This window comes from Suricata suricatta, chromosome 10 (genome assembly GCF_006229205.1).
Source record: "Suricata suricatta isolate VVHF042 chromosome 10, meerkat_22Aug2017_6uvM2_HiC, whole genome shotgun sequence".
NCBI classification, from domain to species: Eukaryota; Metazoa; Chordata; class Mammalia; order Carnivora; family Herpestidae; genus Suricata; species Suricata suricatta.
Window position 1 is genome coordinate 136,168,625 of NC_043709.1, and position 16,817 is coordinate 136,185,441.

A 16,817-nucleotide genomic window follows, 5' to 3' on the forward strand; every position below is an offset into this window, starting at 1 on the left:
ATCCCAAGCAGGCTCCGAGCGGTCAGTGCAGAGCCCGGTGTGAGGCTCAAACTCAGGAACCATGAGATGATGACCTGAGTCGAAATCAGGAGTCGGACACTCAACTGACTGAGCCCCCCAGAGGCCCTACAGTATTTTAAACAGTTGGTAGTTTCAGGAATTCTGATAAAATAGTGCTTTAGTTCAGTTTCAACCTCTTTCTTTCATTTTTTCTTTTCTCAAATGGCAAAGAACACTTGTTTCTTACTGTTGAACCGCCAACGCAGCTCCAGAGCGGACCCCAGGAGGCCTAGGACGAGTGATCTGGGGCCCCGGCCGAGAGTTCCCGTCTCGTGGCGCCACAAACCTCAGTGAGCACCTTGGTTCCTGAGTAACCGTGAGAGAACTCACTTCTGTCCACACGGGCGGGTGCCCCAGGCCGGGGGGAGTCTCAGGCGCTTCCCTCCCCCAGGCTCCTCTCCTGGGGAGGAGGGAGGAAGTTACTTGAGCTCCGGGAGCACTAGGAACACAGAGAACACACCCTGACCGGCTCCCCGGGAGCTGGTTCCCATCCATCCTTGGGTGCCGTGTGCCACTGCTGGCCGCCCACTCTTCTTGCAATGCTTTTCAAAAGTCCTAAGTTTAGGGCGCCTGGGGGGCTCAGTCGGTGAAGCATCCAGCTTTGGCTCAGGTTCGTGGGTTCCAGCCCCGCGTCGGGCTCTGTGCTGACAGCTCAGAACCTGGAACCTGTCTTCTGATTCTGTGTCTCCCTCTCTCTCTGACCCTCCCCTGCTCACGCTGTCCCTCTCTGTCTCTCAAGAATAAATTTTAAAAAATTAAAAAATAACAAAAAAAATTAAAAATTCTAAGTTCAACTGGGAACATGTACACAGAGATGAAAACAGGAGTTATGAATTGTGTGAACCAAGTGAACATTTAAAAATGTAAATAGAGAAGTTCAGAACACCTGAAGTCATCAGGTGGCAGTAACCTGACCGCAAAGTCCCGAGCCCCACGGGAGCCCCCACCCCGCTGTCAGGGGTGCTCACCCCTATTTACAACCAAGACCGTCTGACTGGACACTTCAGTCCACACTTAGATGCCTGTTTAAAATACAGTTTGGGGTGCCTGCGCGGCTCAGTCAGTTACACGTCCGACTTGCGCTCAGCTCACCATCCGGCGGTCCGTGGGTCCCAGCCGTGAGTCGGGCTCCGTGCTGACTGCAGGAAGCCTGCTTCGGATGCTCCGTCCCCCTCTCTCTGACCTTCCCCACTCACGTACTCATACTCCATCTCTCTGTTTCTCTCAAAAATAAATGAACATTTAAAAAAACAAATTTAATAAAATACAGCTTTCCGCACTGCCGAGATGCAAGGAGCCCCCACCGCGGTCTCGCCTGTGTGCCTGAGCTGCAGTGCCGGTGTTGCTCCTGACAGATAATTAAAAACCAACCACCCACGTTTTGAAAGCAAATCATCAGCATTTTTTGCAACAGAAGAAAGAGAGAGAGATCTTATATGAGGATAATAATGAAAAGCACACACTCAAATAAGCACACACACACGAAATCTTCCTGAAGATTCCCTCAAGGTCAGTTTGCAAAATTGCCCGAGAAGATGAAGCCCCCGTTTTGGTGGAAGGAGACCCACGTTTAGCTAGGGTTCCATCGGTTCTGGGTCAGCAAGCAGCAGCCGAGCTGAAAGCGGTGCCCCTACAGACACGGTTATGGGGCACACTGATGTCCTGCAAAGGTACCTTGACCCATTCTGCACAGACCAGCCTGCACCTACGGGCAAAACACCGCGATGTGGACGTCCACACCTCGGCTACCAAGCACCCCGAGCCCGTTGGTGAGAGTCAGTCGCTGGGCGGGAGCAGCCCCCATAAAGGAGCCTGCCTTCCCCACTTCTCAGCATGGTCAATACAGTGATAGAAATGGTGATGATGACAATCAATAAAAATCTGTGCCCGGAATAGTCATCTTTTCGGAAAGCATGAAGTGACACACAAAGTGACTTGGAAGCCTGTTCTAGGTGGGGGGTGGTGTGTCTGAGCTTCCGACCTCAAGAGTAAGTTTTAGTTTTCCTCATCAAGGAAAAGAATCCCAACCACGGCGGAACTTCTGGGCAGGACGAAGATATTGCTCTTAACAGCATATCTAACGGATCCGGGGTTTTCGGGATGACCTTCTCAGTCCACACCGAAGATAAAACGTAGCCAGTTTTACAGCCTGTGGCAAGGTCTTGGCAACAAAAACGAAACCCTACAGATGGACCCAGGGAATTGGGTGTCAGAACCACGAGTCGTGTCGGACCCCTGGTTCCGCGCACGTGACGGCAGCCACACGATGGTGCCAGGCAGGCACCAGCCATCTCCCTTCCCGGTGCACAGCTTCCGGGAAGGCAAACGCGGCTCGCTGGCGTGTCGGAGCCTTCCCAGCCTCCACGTGTCCCCAGGAGCTGCATGTACTGAAGTGTCTGCCCACACAGTCTGCACGGCCTGCCCCAGGCCACCTGCCGCCTGTTCTCCAGACACCTGTCTTTAGCAGCGGCCGTGGGCGGGACGGAGGAGGTCTGTCGCCGTGCGCAGCCACGCTTTTGTGAGCTCCAGACTCCCAAGTACTGACCCTCAAGCTGTAGAATCGGCGGAGAGAGCCGAGCCTCTTTAATTCGGGAGAAATTTCTGAAGTTAATGGTCATTAATAGTGTCTTGCAAAACAACCCAGTGGTGTAGAAGGAAACATTGTCTTTTATGCAGATGGTAATGAACTCACAATATTATTTTTATACTTAAATAAACATAGGTTCATTATGGAATAACCTACAAATTTTTCATAAATGTTTAGGATAAAACACATGAGCCTAAAAGTATATCTGAGCAGCTGCTTTCCTTGGGGCTGTTAGAGGTAGAGATTTATCTCCTAAGCCCTTGAAGGAATCTTTGGTAGAAAAAAAATTATTATAATATCTTGCTAGAATTATTACTGCTTGCTAACCACTGTATCTTGCTAAAATTATTATTATTATATCTTTCTACAACAATTTAAAGGCAAGCCTAATATCTTTGCATAAAGATCGAAACGTTAGATTCAACAAATATTTAATAAGACATTTCCGTAGATTGGCACTGATCTCCCCATGCAAATTAGAAGGCACATAGCTTATGATAAACTTAAAATTATAGAAAAAACCTTGTTTTAGTTTTTAAACTTCCAAAATACTTGTATATTCTTCCAAAAATACTTGTATATTAGTCAAGTTACATTTAATTTCCACCATGATTTTAAGGAACTGTTTCACCAAAATGTTTGAATACCAACCTTAATTACGCTGCTCTTGAAAGCCATGTAAGGCAAATACTTTCATTGTCGATAGATTTCATTTACCCAAACATCAAGAAGTTGGTCAACATAATCCATACACTTACTTAATCATTCAACAAATTGATTGCTTAGGGTGTGTCGTGGATAGTTATTCCCTGGGAATAAATGAAATGGTTGAAAATCCGTGCCCCAGGGATATTGCATTCCCGTGGGGAAGGCAGACCAACAGACAAAATGAAAATGCTTTGTCGGAAAATAAAGAAAGAAGGGATTAAAAGCCCGCTTTGACCTTAAGTCAGAGGATGAGGACAGAGCTCACTGGGTGTGGCTCTGGAGCTAAGTCCTGCAGGCAGAGACAGGACAGGGGAGAGGGGCTGCAGGGGAGGAGCCTGGGGGACAGAACTGGGAGGAGGGTCCCCAGGGGCTTCAGGACCCAGGCTGGGCTGCCTTGGATTCAATTAGGACCAAGTCTGAACCCAGGTAAACAGCCCCCTGAGGGGTTCCCAGAGAAGCTTGAAACTGTCTCCATCCCCAAGTTCACACCAAGGGAGCCCCTCTAAGAGCTGGATCAAAATAATGCTACAAAAAAGATGGGAATAGAACAGGGCACAGAGCGAAGCGGGGGTGGAGGCAGACCACTGTCACAGGCACAAAAGTGGGGAAGCAACCACCTCCGCTCAGGTCTCTGCTCTGGGACAGACTTTAATATAACCACGCCCACCAGGGAAAGAGATGCAAACACCAAGAAGGACTGGGGCCTGGGGGGCTCAGTCGGTGATCTCGTGGTCTGTGCTGGCAGCTCAGAGCCTGGAGCCTGCTTCAGATTCTGTGTCTCCCTCTCTCTCTCTCTCTGCCCTTCCCCTGCTCACGCTCTCGCTCTCTCTCAAAAATAAACATAAAAAACATTAATAAACATTTTTTTAATCTTAAAAACAACAACAAAAAAAACCAAGAAGGAAAATGCAATGCAGGGGGGAGATAGAAGCCAAACAACAACAACAACAAAACCAGAACTGACTAGGAATTGCAGAAGTAAAGAAAATAAGACAATCTGTGTGACCGCGGATAGGTTGAATAGCTAACTAAACACAGCTGAGGAGAGAGTCAGTAAATTGGAACATCCCCTGACAAAGAAAGAGAAACAGGTGCGTTGGTTAGGCTTCTCCGGTAGGATTCAGTATATTCGTTTTCCTAGTGGAAAAGACGATTCATTTTGAGGGACTGGCTCGCATAAACACAGGGACTGGCAAGTCTGAGCCCTGCAAGGCCGGCCGGCAGCCTGGAAACTGCAGCAGGAGGTGACATTGAAGCCGTGTCCAAGGAGAGTCTGGAGGCAGAACTCCTTCCTCTCCAAGGAACTACCCTCCTTGCACCTTCGGTCGTCAACTGATTATATGAGACCCACCTTCACAATGGAGGGTCCTGGCTTAACCCCACATCTACCGATTCAAACATCAATTACACCTAAAACTACCCTCACAGCAACGTCTGCCTGTCTTTGACAAAGCACCTGGACCCCACAGACCAACCACGCTGACACATGAAAGTAACCATCCCAGTGGGAAAATACAAAACCAGGTCAGAGACGGACGGAGAGTCTGACGTACCTAAGACAAAACCTTTAAAGAGGCAATCCCTAGCAACGTCAGGACTGGCGACGGGCACCACGCCACAGATCTACAATCCGAGTTACGGCCCACGAGAATCTTCTTAAATTCTCCATTTGGCAGTAAAATGACCTAAAAATAAATAAATAAATCATAAAATAAATCATAAAATCTTTAAAAGCGGTCAGAATATAAAAGAACAGCGCCAGGGGAACTGAATCCGACTGGCAGCTGTTTTGGGGAAGATTAAAAAAAAAGACAAAGAAACAATATCTTTAATAGACTGGTAGAAAACACATCCCAACCTACCATCCTGGACCCAATAAAAGTCTTTAAAAATGAGAGCGAGACACCACTGCAGACGGACGGGCGGACAGAGCTCCGGCAGACCCCACTGCAGGGACACTGAGTGTGCTGTTGGGGCATAAGGAGAGTGACCCACAAGGGATAAAGTCAAATGAAAAGTGATGAACATAATCTGCATTTTTAGCAAGGAGAAAGCTTGCCTTCGTCTGGATCCCACGGCAGTGGAAATGCACAACATGAAAGTAAAAACCGACCACAGCCCACCAGAGTCGCCTTGTCCCTGTGCCCCGAAGCAATGACAGTCCCTGCGGGTAACAGGAACCCTGTTGTTATCATGCTGTGCAGTGCAAATGCAAACTTCTCCTGCCACGGGGAAGTGTCACACCTTTCAGAGGGTCCCGGGGGCCCATGCCCTTGAAACTATGCAGACCACAGTCATTCATGTTCGCAGACACGGCCACGTTCCCGTTGACTCCAGGAGGGAAGTCCCTGAAGATCCATGGGGAAAGCTCTCACTACAAGACAAGGTGCCAGCTCCCCAAGCAGAGGGCCCCAGAACCTTCCGGCAGAACTCCCCGGCAACGGCGTGGCCTCACACAGTGTGCACGCACGCCCTCGACCTCACCAGCTGGCCAGATGAGCCGCGGCAGAACACATCACCCGTGTGCCCCCTCGGGCCGGCAGCGGCCCACGACCTGGACAAGTTTCTCGCAGCAAAAAGAGCTAATCCAGTTCCGCACACCCTACCACATCTCGCACACTCGCCCGGAAACATGCCCCATTAGGACAAGACAGCCGCTGTACCATTACTGTCAATTATAATGGTGTTCGCGCTAATGAAAATGAGTAAAACGGCATTAACACGGCCGAATCGGTTATTCCAAATCTGTAAGTCAGCACTAGATACCCCAGCTCCACTCCCCTAGAAGGGTGGTGTGCGTGGGCGACGAGGGTGTGTGACGTGCACGTGCGTGTGGGGACGGCACGTGGGCGGTAACACAGCAGGGGCCGCTCGGGACCCTCCCTCCCGTCAGCTGTTTCCCAAGACTGGACGCAGCGCTGCTGCGAGATCTGGACCGGCCTCGTTCCCGTCAACGTGGTGTTCCTAGTGTCTCGGGTTAACTTAACCCAGAGAGAGTGGATCCAACTGGAGATCCATGAGGCCCGCTGGCGACCTAAAGAAAGGGAGCACTGTCCCTCACACACTGCTTTTCATAAAGGTGTATGAGGGTTTTCTCGATTGGAGCCATTTGCACAGATGGCGGTGCACTCGGCCCCACGGCTCCCCGCGGTGGTGGGCGGAGCAGTGACTCCAGGGACAGCAGCGGTGGCCGTGGGAGCCGCTGTCCTGACCGTGGCCGTAATGCGCGTGGTGGCAAGCAGGCTGACCCATCAGGTCACACTGCTGGTAAGTGACAGACGTGACACTGGAATGAGGCCTTCAAGTTCAGCCTATTCACAGGATCATGGGCACTGAATGAAACGTCAGGCGGTCTCCACGGAGACCCTGCTGTGTATTTGCCACCGTGGCCGAGTATTTGTGTCACAGGCTGGTGGAGTCCCGCTTGGTCTCACCCATATCCACTTGGAAGTAAAAGACTCAGCTGGGACAGGTCATCAAAGATGAATGGCCAGCGTGTGGTGAGGTGCACAGACGAGCCGACAGACGCCGTGGGTGTCGTGCTGATGGAGAAAGAGTTCGGGTAGAGAAGGTTCCTTCCAAGATGGCTGGGAAGAATTACCGCAGAAATCCCTAAGGAAGAAGGGCATCGGGTCTGGTTGTCACCCACCTGGACAACCGGCTTTCGGGGACACCTTTTCTCTCAGCCTGTCTTGGGCTTTTGCCTCCAGGGGGACACGGGGGCGACGTGGCTTGTCTTCCAGCCACACTTGCTGGCAGGCGATCCTGGGCTAGGGGACTAACAGAGCGCTACAGGGTTGACCTAGAAAATCTCTCCAGCCGAAACCACACTGAAAAACGCAACGTTGTTCCTATGTTACCACACAGTCCAGGCAGAAGTCCCCAGGATCCGAGCTGTGTTGGTTTTATTTTGAAGTGTTTTTGTTTCTGGATGTGAAGGAGCAGGTGGTTCAGGATGAAAAACATGAAGCATCCATAAATGTGCGAGCAGAGAGACCCGGTGACCTTGGACAGAGGTCATGCGGACACAGGGCCAGGTTCCCCCAGCGCTACTGTTTGTGGAGCGCAGCAGCCACCGGCTCACTTCCCTAAACCCCGGCCGGGGCCCACGTCAACCGGCAGATCTCGATCTGTTCGTGCCTTGCTCCAGACGGAGAGCTGGCTGCGTCCCCGGGACATAGTTCAAGCGGATTTGGGGAGAGAAGACAACGCCGTATGTTCTGAGTGACTAGGCTGACCAGGCGCCAATGGATTCTCATCTCGAGGACGAAAAGGAAAGTGGGCAGTAGGCGGTGATGCCTGTGACTGTAAGTACACTGTGCACTTGCACTTGATTTCTTTTCTTCAGTCATTTGATAGCTGCTTCTGGAAGAATGATCCCAGGAATTTACGCCTGTGACTTTCAGCCAATGGGAGGAAAAATAAAACGCAGGACAGAGTCTCCTTTCTGGGCCCGAGCCCACGACGTGCAGCTGCCATCGCTGGCGGCCCCCCACGCTCGGGGAAGCCTGGAGGGAACACCGGATGAGCTGCCCTGGGAGCTGGTGGAGAGGCGGGCACGCGAGGAACGAGATGGCTCAGGTGCCCACGCGCTCCTCCGGAAGCAGGGGTCTCCCTCGGGCCGCTGGAGGCGGCCTGCTCGTGCGCTCTGGCACGCGCCCCGAGGGCACACGTCCATGAGCGCCGGGCAGAGCAGGAGCGGAACATGGGCTCGCAGAAACGCAAGCAGGAGGGCACGGTGACAGTGGCCTTTCCCTGTGCCAACCCCGGGCCGGCCGCGCCCCTCCCGCAGACAGAGACGGCGTGATCAGGCTGGGAGGGTCAGAGCCACTCACAGGCTTCCCTCGCTCCGCCCTGAGGCCCTGGGGGTGCCTCCTGCACCCATGCACTGGACGGCTGGGTTCCCCGCACGAGCACCCTGGGGGAAGCCACATTTCCCCGGGTGCTGGGACCCCAGCCCAGCAGGAGCGCGGGCACGGACGGTGGCACCGTGGCACAGGCGCTAGTGACCAGGAAGGCGGGGCCTCCACAGGGCAGATTCAGGAACAAGACACAGAGGGAGGAAGGGACGGGACCCAGCACTGTCCCAGGGCGCTTGGCGAAGCCTCTTCTCCTGAGCAAACGACTAAGGGACGTGACCCTGACCCTGAGGCCGGACTGCAGACAGTAATCCAACAGGTTCCTGAGGGCATGCGCACAGCAGCAACTCTGCCCCACATGAGAGGACCTGTCCTTGTCTGGGGCTTGGTCACTCCTCTCCAGCGGCCGCGGAGGTCAGCCCGCTTCTCATTAAACTGGGGACGGGTCCGTGCGCCCTCACTGGGGCGCCATCATCTCTACCATGTGGGAGCCTCCTCCCCTCCAGTGAAGGTGGCAGTCATCACGGCACCTGAGGACTTTAAAGTGCTCCCATCTGCCTGGTCTGCCCTTGAACAAGGCACTGTCATGGCCCAGAGCAGGGAACAGAGCAGCCGGTGGAAGGGCACGGAGGGCAGGCGGAGGGCACAGAGGGCGGGCAGAAGGAAGATCAGGAGCAAAGGCAGGGCTGGAGCTGCTTCTGATTCCTGAGTGGATGTAGACCGCACCGCACATTTTCCACATCTGGTCACAGAGGCTCGGTGACGCGGGACGTCATCACTGGACCTAGAGTTTCATTTCACATTTTGCAAATAGGCACCGTTACCGTCAGAGTTGGACACCTTTTGTGCTGTAGTTTATGGGGCTGCTGTGGGTTTCAGCACAAGCGCCTTCCGTGTTCAGCAAACCCCAACGACCGCGCGCCGAGCGGCAGAGAAGGGGGCTCGAGGGCTGGTGGGGAGGCGGGAGCGGCCTGGGCGCGGCAGGCGCCTGACCAGGCCTGGCCCCTTCCCTGCGCTGGGCCGTGTGGGGCAGGCAGACTCAGCGGCCAGCGCATGGCCTCCCTGCTGGGACTGCAGCCTCACCCCCCAAGCGGGTGTCTGCACGTTGGAGAGGGCACGGAAGGAGCTGGGGGTCTGATGTCAGCGTCCCCCGGACTTGGGAGGAGAGTGGGTCACCATGCCTCACCGCACAGGCCTCACGCTGCGGGGTCTGCCTCCTGTCAGGGGAGGAGGGACGACCGAGGGCTCTGGAGCCCGCTGGCCTCTCTTCCTGGCTGGTCCCTCCAACCTTAGCCACTGCCTCCCTCTGCCCCGCGGGGCCACCTCACTGCCGATGTGCCTAGGGTCCCCCTGGCCAGCTCTCCGCAGGGGCAGCTGCCGCAGGGAGTCCCTTCAAGGGAGAGGAACATGCCTACACAGATGGAATTCGCCCACGTGCCTGGCACTCCCCATCTGTGACCCGGGGAAGGTCACCACGGGGCACTGGTGTGGACTCGGGCTGCTGGCAGCCGGTGCGTGAGCAGAGCGAGGGCGGCCCCTGGACGGTGCCGCAGGGGACAGCTGCCCCCCAGCAGGGCCTGGGGTGCAGGGCTGCCCCTGGACACAGAGAGCGCTTCCTCCAGGGTGTCAGCTGCAGTTCCAGGGGGTGGGGGTACTGAGCCCTGCACTCAGGCTGCCCCCCCAACCCCAGGGCGTCTCGGCTCTGTGACCCCCGTGGCACAGGGGCTAACACAGCCCCCAGGCTTCCACCCCGGGCGGGGACACCCGATGGGGGAGAAGGAACCGGTGGTGTGGGTCTGGGGGAGGGGCCAGGAGGCTCTGGAAGGTTTGCGAGGGTCGGCATCAGTCGTGGGAGAGATGGAGGGGCCCTCCCCACGCTTCTGTGCACAGAGCAGGGGCACCATGGGGCCTCCCCCTGCCCACCCGTGCCTCCCGCGCCTCCCGAGGTCACGGATCTCCAGGCAGCAGTCAGGGCAGGCGGGGCGGCAGCGGCATTCTAGAATCCCGGGATGGCAGGTGGGCAGCCCCGACCTTCCCACCAGCAGACGCCACGCTGTGGGCGGGACCGAGGCCAGACACCGCCCGCACCGCCCCAGGGGGGTCAGGGGCCCCCTTCCCTGGTCCACCCCAGGAACAGGGGCCAAGTCCCAGTGGAAACCAAGGCCAACCCCGGCAGAAGGGCTTCGCGGGCAGCGCTGGGGGCTCTGCATCCGGGGCGGTCCCGGGGGCCACACTAGAGGGGCCCCTGCCCTCCCGAGCTCCCAGCAGCCGCCTGGCACGGGGCCACACTCGTCCACTCTGCGCGGGGCCTGGAAGTTGTGAGCCTGCGCTGCCTCCAGACCCCACGCTCTTACTGCTCTCGTTTTCGTTAGCTTTTCTTTTTTAAGTTTATTTATTTATTTTGAGGGAGAAAAAGAGAACGGGGCGGGGGCGGGGGTGCAGAGGGAGAGAGGGAGGCCCAACCGGGACCTGTGCGGTCATCACAGAGCCCAGCGGGGCCTCGATCTCACCAACTATGGGAACATGACTGAGCTGACACCGCTGCACCTCCCCCCCATTAGCTTTTTACATCTCGCCAACCAACTCTAACCCTCAGGGCCCGTGTGAGACCGTCCAGACTCCTGGGTTAAACCCACGAGCACTGTGGGCAAAGGTCCCCCAGCAGCGGGAACGCGGTCGGCGGGGTGCCCGCGGCCCCTGAGTGGGTCCGGGTGCTGACACCCCGCCATCTCCTGTCCCCCGCCAGGCGTGAGCCACGCCGAGGCCCGGCAGCCCGGCAAGTCCCCGCACTTCAGCGTGAACTGGGTGGTGGGCAACACGGACGTGGAGGTCATCGACGGCACCACCGGCCGGAGGAGCTGCGGCGGCTCCTCGCGGCTCTGCAAGCACGTGTTCTCGGCGCGGTGGGCGCGGCTCTACGGAAAGGTACGGTCCGTGGGGGGAGGCCCGCGGCCACGGGGGGGGGGGCCCCACGGGAAGCCAGCATCTTGTCCGAGCAAGAGCGGCCATGGCACGAACACCGGCCCCGCTCTGTCTTCTCCCGGGTCCCCGCGGCCACTCTGCGCAGGGCCCAGGCCGCAGCCGCGGGCGAGCTGTGGCTCCAGAACCCGGGAGACGGAGCTGCAGCTCCATGGAGGGAGGTCCAGAGGAGGCCCCTGAAGTTGCTATTACTCCCATTTAGATGGCAGGAAACGGAGTGGTCTCCCCAGATGCCAGGTGGAAGGTGAGCGCTCACCCCCAGCCCCCAAGGCTGTGCATTTCGGCTGCAATTCTGAGCGTACTTTTCCCTCCGTAACTGCATCTGCCGACTTTAGGTTGAGATCCAGACACAGATTCCACAGGTTCCCAACACATACGAGGCCTCGGCACCACCAAACAACCCCACAGAACAGAACAAAAGCACAGAAATCGAGAGGCAGAAACTCATTACGTGCCTGAGCTGGCTTTCCCACGCTTCTCTCTGCAACTGCTCCACGTGGCAGTGACAGTGCAGGGGGGGGTCTGCTGGCCCATGGAAGGGGACAGACACAGTGACCCTCAAGACGGACATTTCTTTCAACTCAGAGGGCCCTGGACATTTTGCGGGTCCCCTTAGCCAGACACCACTTCTGTGGCTGCCACAGGCCTGATTGGGCCCTGGCTCCACCCTGGCCCCCCACCCTGGCCCCACCTCGCCCTGGCTCCGCCCTGTCGTGGCTCCGCCCCCACTCTGGCTTCGCCCCACCCCGGCCCCGCCCCGCCCTGCCCTCACCCTGGCTCCGCTCTGCCCTGGCTCTGCCCGGCGGCCAGGCCTCCACTGCCTCGCTGCCCGCTCTGGGCTCCGTCCTTGCCTCCCTGTTCTGCCCACAGGAGGGGCCGTGTCAGGGCACACACTGACCTCATCTTCCTAAAGAATAGGGCCCTTTGCCCCTGCTGAGGGGGGGCTGCCGGCAAGTGGGCAGAGCGGCCACGCCCTACCCTCCCCCCTCCCTGCCTACACTGGCCACAGACCCTGCCCAGTACGAGCTCAGAAACCCAATGGAGGAGACAGCTTGCTTCCACTGGGTTCCTGCCTGGACACCCGCCCATCCCTGCCTGGGTCAGTGCCCCCGAACGTCCCTGGGGGACCACCCCCACCCCAACATGGGCCCTGGGCCTCCCCAGAAAGAAGGGTACACAGTGTGTTTTCTCAGCAGCGGGCAAATTCTAGGCCTATTTTGTCTGCTGGGCACTCCCTCCACGGAGCCCGGGACCGCCAGAGGGACCGTGATTACGCTCGTGTTCCTTCTTTGGATTTATAGGAGATACTATTTTGTGTACAGGTAATTTAAGGAGAATGGATATTTTTCTTTTGTTAAGGGTTTTACCAGGGAAAACTGACATAACACCGGATATATTTAGGGTGTATAACACGACATAACACACAGCATGGTATACACTGCCACGGCCACGCTGGCTGGCACCAGTCACCATGTGCGGGGAGAACACCGACCTTAAGAAGCACCTTTTGGGCAAACCTCACGCACATGTCGCTTTCCCCTCTCCCAGTGAGGGCGGGACAGGCCGATGGGCGCGTCTGACCCGCCCGCTGTCTGGTTCCTGCCCCGCAGCTGAGCACGCGGATCCCGAGCCACGGAGACGCGCCGTCCGCTTACTGTGAGGCCAAGCGGGGGGCCTGCACCTACCAGTCTGTGAAGCAGCAGCTGTTCGGGGCCTTCCAGAAGGCCGGGCTGGGCACGTGGGTGCAGAAGCCGCCTGAGCAGGACCAGTTCCTCCTAGCCCTCTGAGCCGCCCACCACGGACCCCGGAGCCGAGGGGGCGCCCGGACAGGGGTGGGGGGCGCTCCCCGCTCTTCCGGCTCACTTCCCCTTGGCGTTCCAGAAGCACATGCGTGGCCACCGTCTGACGGGCAGCTGGACTCGAACCAGGAGCGCGCTGCTCCCACGCTGTCAGAAGCCGGCGGCCACTCTCCTCCTCTGTGTCCGAGGGAAAGCTTCCGATCGGGCTGAAGGGTCTGAGGTGCAGCGGGAACAGCAGAGCCTTGGGCACCGTCCCCTGCGTCTCCCTCCCCGCCCCGCGCCTGGATGACGGTCTGGTTCTCTCGAGCACACGCTGACGCGACACTTCAGGATAAGCCACAATGAAGAGAAAAGCCATGGGCTCCTCCCCAAAGAAGCCGACAGAATGCTCTCCCGTCCTCATCACTCACTTAGGTTTTACTCCACCTCCTTCCACGGCAGATCTGAGATGCACAATGTTGAAGAACCCCTGACCCAGGACCCGAGAAATGAAGACCAGTCCTGCAGAGCGAAGGAGCAGGCCCCACAGCGCCCGTGCGCTGAGATGTAGGGCAAACTGAACTCCCCGACCCCATGCCACAGACCGCCGCACCTGGACCAGTCCCCACCGGTCCCCGCCGGCCCCCACCAGCCCCACCAGCCACACCCGACCAGTCCTCACCGGTCCCTACCAGCTGCCCCCAGGCAGGTGCCACAGCCACTGGCAACGTTTGAGCCACACACAGGTTAGTAACGGCTCCATGAGCCCCTCACCAGGTCACAAGGACACCAAGTCTTGGACCACACTCCGACTTTTGAAGTAAATTCTTATCAGAGAGCGAGCACAGGAAAACCACCCAGAGCAACCTTTACTTGGGGGCATGGGAAGCTACCAGCTCTCCACAGCTTTGGGTCCCCTAATCACCATCTTGCATGACTGAACAAAACATCACTCAAAGCAGCTGCTGAAATGCAAGAGGCAGGATTCTGTCCCCTTCAGAGAAGGTCCCGCACAACCAGACCAGGTGGGCCCTCGCCTGTGGCGCCCTTTCTAAGAGCCAGGGCAAGACCACATGGCCTGTCTGTGCCAGAGGGAGGCATTTCTCTTCCGCGCCTCAGTGCACCCCGGCACCCTGCGCTCACACGGCGGAGGACTCGTGTCTGACCCCCGCCCTGATACTGAACAGGCCTCCGGTCTCTCCGACAGAAGATCACATCCGCGGTTCACTGAGCCGAGGAGAAAAGCTTCGCGCCGCCGGCCTGGGCGTGGGCCTCCCGGTTAGGTCCCAGCTGGCCGCCCGTGGGCGCACACCCTGCCAACACAGGATCACCCGTAACCCACGAAATGTGAGCGCAACATCCCGCTGTGGACATTCAAGTACAGATTACAGATGTAACCACGAGGCACAAATGAAACAATCAGAGATTTGTTACGGGCTAAGGAGCAGAGGTGTTAGTAAGGGCGCAGACTGTCCCTGGAACTTCACGTAGGGTCAGACTCGCCACTCCAGTTCTTCTAGAAAAGAAAATGGGCACTGAGTGCACAAGTTCTTCGAGACAACCTTCTGAAAAATATGAAAATGTTTTTACAAACATGACTCCTATCAATGTTTCATAAAAATTGAGGAAATACAATGAAATGTTAATTCAGCACAAAACTATAATCGAAATGCCACTTTGCATTAGTTTCTGATCGTCTGACGTGTCACCAGGAGGAAGCCTAGGGACCCAGAAGCCCTCAGAGCTGACTTGTGACTGGCACTCTGACTCGCCCGTCTCGGGAGCCCTCCTCGGAAAGGAAGGGGCGCCGGCGAGTCCTGGCAGAAACCTGTGTCCCGAACTGTCCATTGCTGACATTCTGGACTACTGCTGTCTATCAGCGTGCTCCAGGTATCGGTCCTCCACACAGAGGAGCCCAGGACGGACGCCGGACACCCCTCCACACAACACACAGCGGGTTCCACCAGGCCTGACCCCAGCGACTGGGCGGCGCTCAGCTCGCTAATAAGGGACACTGCCGCATGGCCTGAACTGTGGCTTCCCGGTCACTTCATTTCGTCTGAGATGCTGGCTCTCCAGAAATGTCACTAAACTATAAGTGTCTCCTCCGGGAAAAGCCACACGGCAGCGCCAGTGCAGGACTGTCCGCCCGGCCAGCAGGCGCGTCCTGCGAGGAGAGGGGACAGCTCCACAGAGGAGGCTGACGGGGGCAGAGGCGCCAAGGCAGCAGCAGGCCCGGCGGAGAGCCTGGGCGTGGTGCAGAGCTGGCTGTCCCGGAGTGGGGACGGACGGGACACCGGGAGGCGGCGCCCACGGGGCTGACGGGAGGCCAGCTCATAGGGCTCTGCTCCAGCACCTGCTGAGGCCTGAGGAGCTTGCTCTGTGCCTCAAAGTCCCGAGAACGCTCCACGGCTCTGGGTCAGAAGCCAGGCCAGCGCTGTAGTGTCATCGGTGACTCAGAGCCTGGAGACGAGCCCATGGACACCCCGCCACCCTGGGCTTCCGGAAGGAAAACCGCGCACAGGTATGTGAAACGTGACTTTCAGGCGCCCCAAGGCCACAGCGCAGAGGCAGGCTGTCTCAGCTCGCCTCCAGCCCGCGGCACCCTAGTCCTCCGTCCTCCTCCGTCCCCGGGGCCTGCGACTCCCGCCCAAACAAAGTCCCGCCACCTCCATCAGCCTCCAGAGCGCCCGCTGCGTTCCCGGCGGGAAGGCCAGCAGAGGACGGCTTCCTGCCCGGCCCTCAGCCACAAGGTCAGTGTCAGCGAGCGTGTCCACGGGACTACGCCCAAGGGGAGCCACCCGGTCCCCGAGCTCCGCGGGTCCATTCCTAGCATGCGGCGTCACGGCGCGGGACTGGGTCCAGGGTTTCTTCGGTTTTCCTTTTTGCCACGAGGAAAGGATCTACAGGTCTGGAACTGTTGTTTCATTTTATACCTGTTGGTCTCTTCAAGTCTGTACATACCTATCCTGTCACTACCGGTTTTGTGAGTCTTGATGTTCCTCAGAAATGTCAAGTCCAGTTTTTCCCACATAATTTCTCATATGATTTCCTTTCAGAGGAAGCTGTTCTTATCAATAAGGTTAAATGGTTGTTTTGGCTTTGGTTTTTGGTTTTCGTTTTTTGTTTTGTGTGGGGGTTTTTTGTTGTTCCTATTTTGGGGGTTGTTTTGTTTGGGGTTTTTTTGGTTTTGTTTTTTTTTTTTTTTTGCTATAGTGTTTACCATGTCTGGAGAGCCATAAAGAGTAAATACATGGTACATCAATGCCCAGAATAGAATAGAGTATTTTGATGAAACACTATTTTTAGATTATAAATTTCAAGATGTGTCTATAGTATCTTGTTTTAAAAAATTTAAAAAGACATTTGAAACTTAGACATTTATAATTTAGGGAAACTTCTATAACCATTTTTTAAGAAGCCATTCTAATAAAATCATCCAATTGGCCCCAAACACAATAAATATCTCTTTCTAATAAAGACCAAAGGGAAGTCAGGACAAGTCTGTTTCAACACACCGCCCCCTGATGCCACAACCGCCTCAGCGGACAGAGGGTTCGCCCAAGGCGCAGCACCCCAATGTCCCTCCACCCCCCCCCGGGGTCTGTGGAGCATAACCCCGGAAGGTCCGCGTCCTGCACTCCCGGACGGGCTGCCCCAGCGAGTTCTTGCAGAGCGCATGGAGACAGTGACCCTGTGAAGCTCTGTGTTTCGGGAAAGACGCTGGGGGACGAGCCTGCCCCCCCTCCCTGAGGCCCCACTGGCTTCTCCGCCCTCCCAGATGGGGGGCAGGGCGGGGCGGGCAGGGGGCAGGGCGCAGGAGGACTGTTGTCCGTGGTCCTGCCC

At 56.8% G+C, this 16,817-nt stretch overlaps 1 protein-coding gene across 1 annotated transcript in view; it reads left to right on the forward strand.

Moving 5' to 3' along the window:
• ADARB2 (adenosine deaminase RNA specific B2 (inactive)) overlaps positions 1–16,108 on the forward strand; it is a 134,194-nt gene extending 118,086 nt beyond the window's left edge. The window contains exons 12-13 of the mRNA XM_029955600.1: positions 10,961–11,139; positions 12,804–16,108. Coding sequence (XP_029811460.1) covers positions 10,961–11,139; positions 12,804–12,980 — 356 coding nt within the window. The 3' untranslated portion in view covers positions 12,981–16,108. The remainder of the gene's footprint in view (positions 1–10,960; positions 11,140–12,803) is intronic.
• The last annotated feature ends 709 nt before the right edge of the window (positions 16,109–16,817 follow it).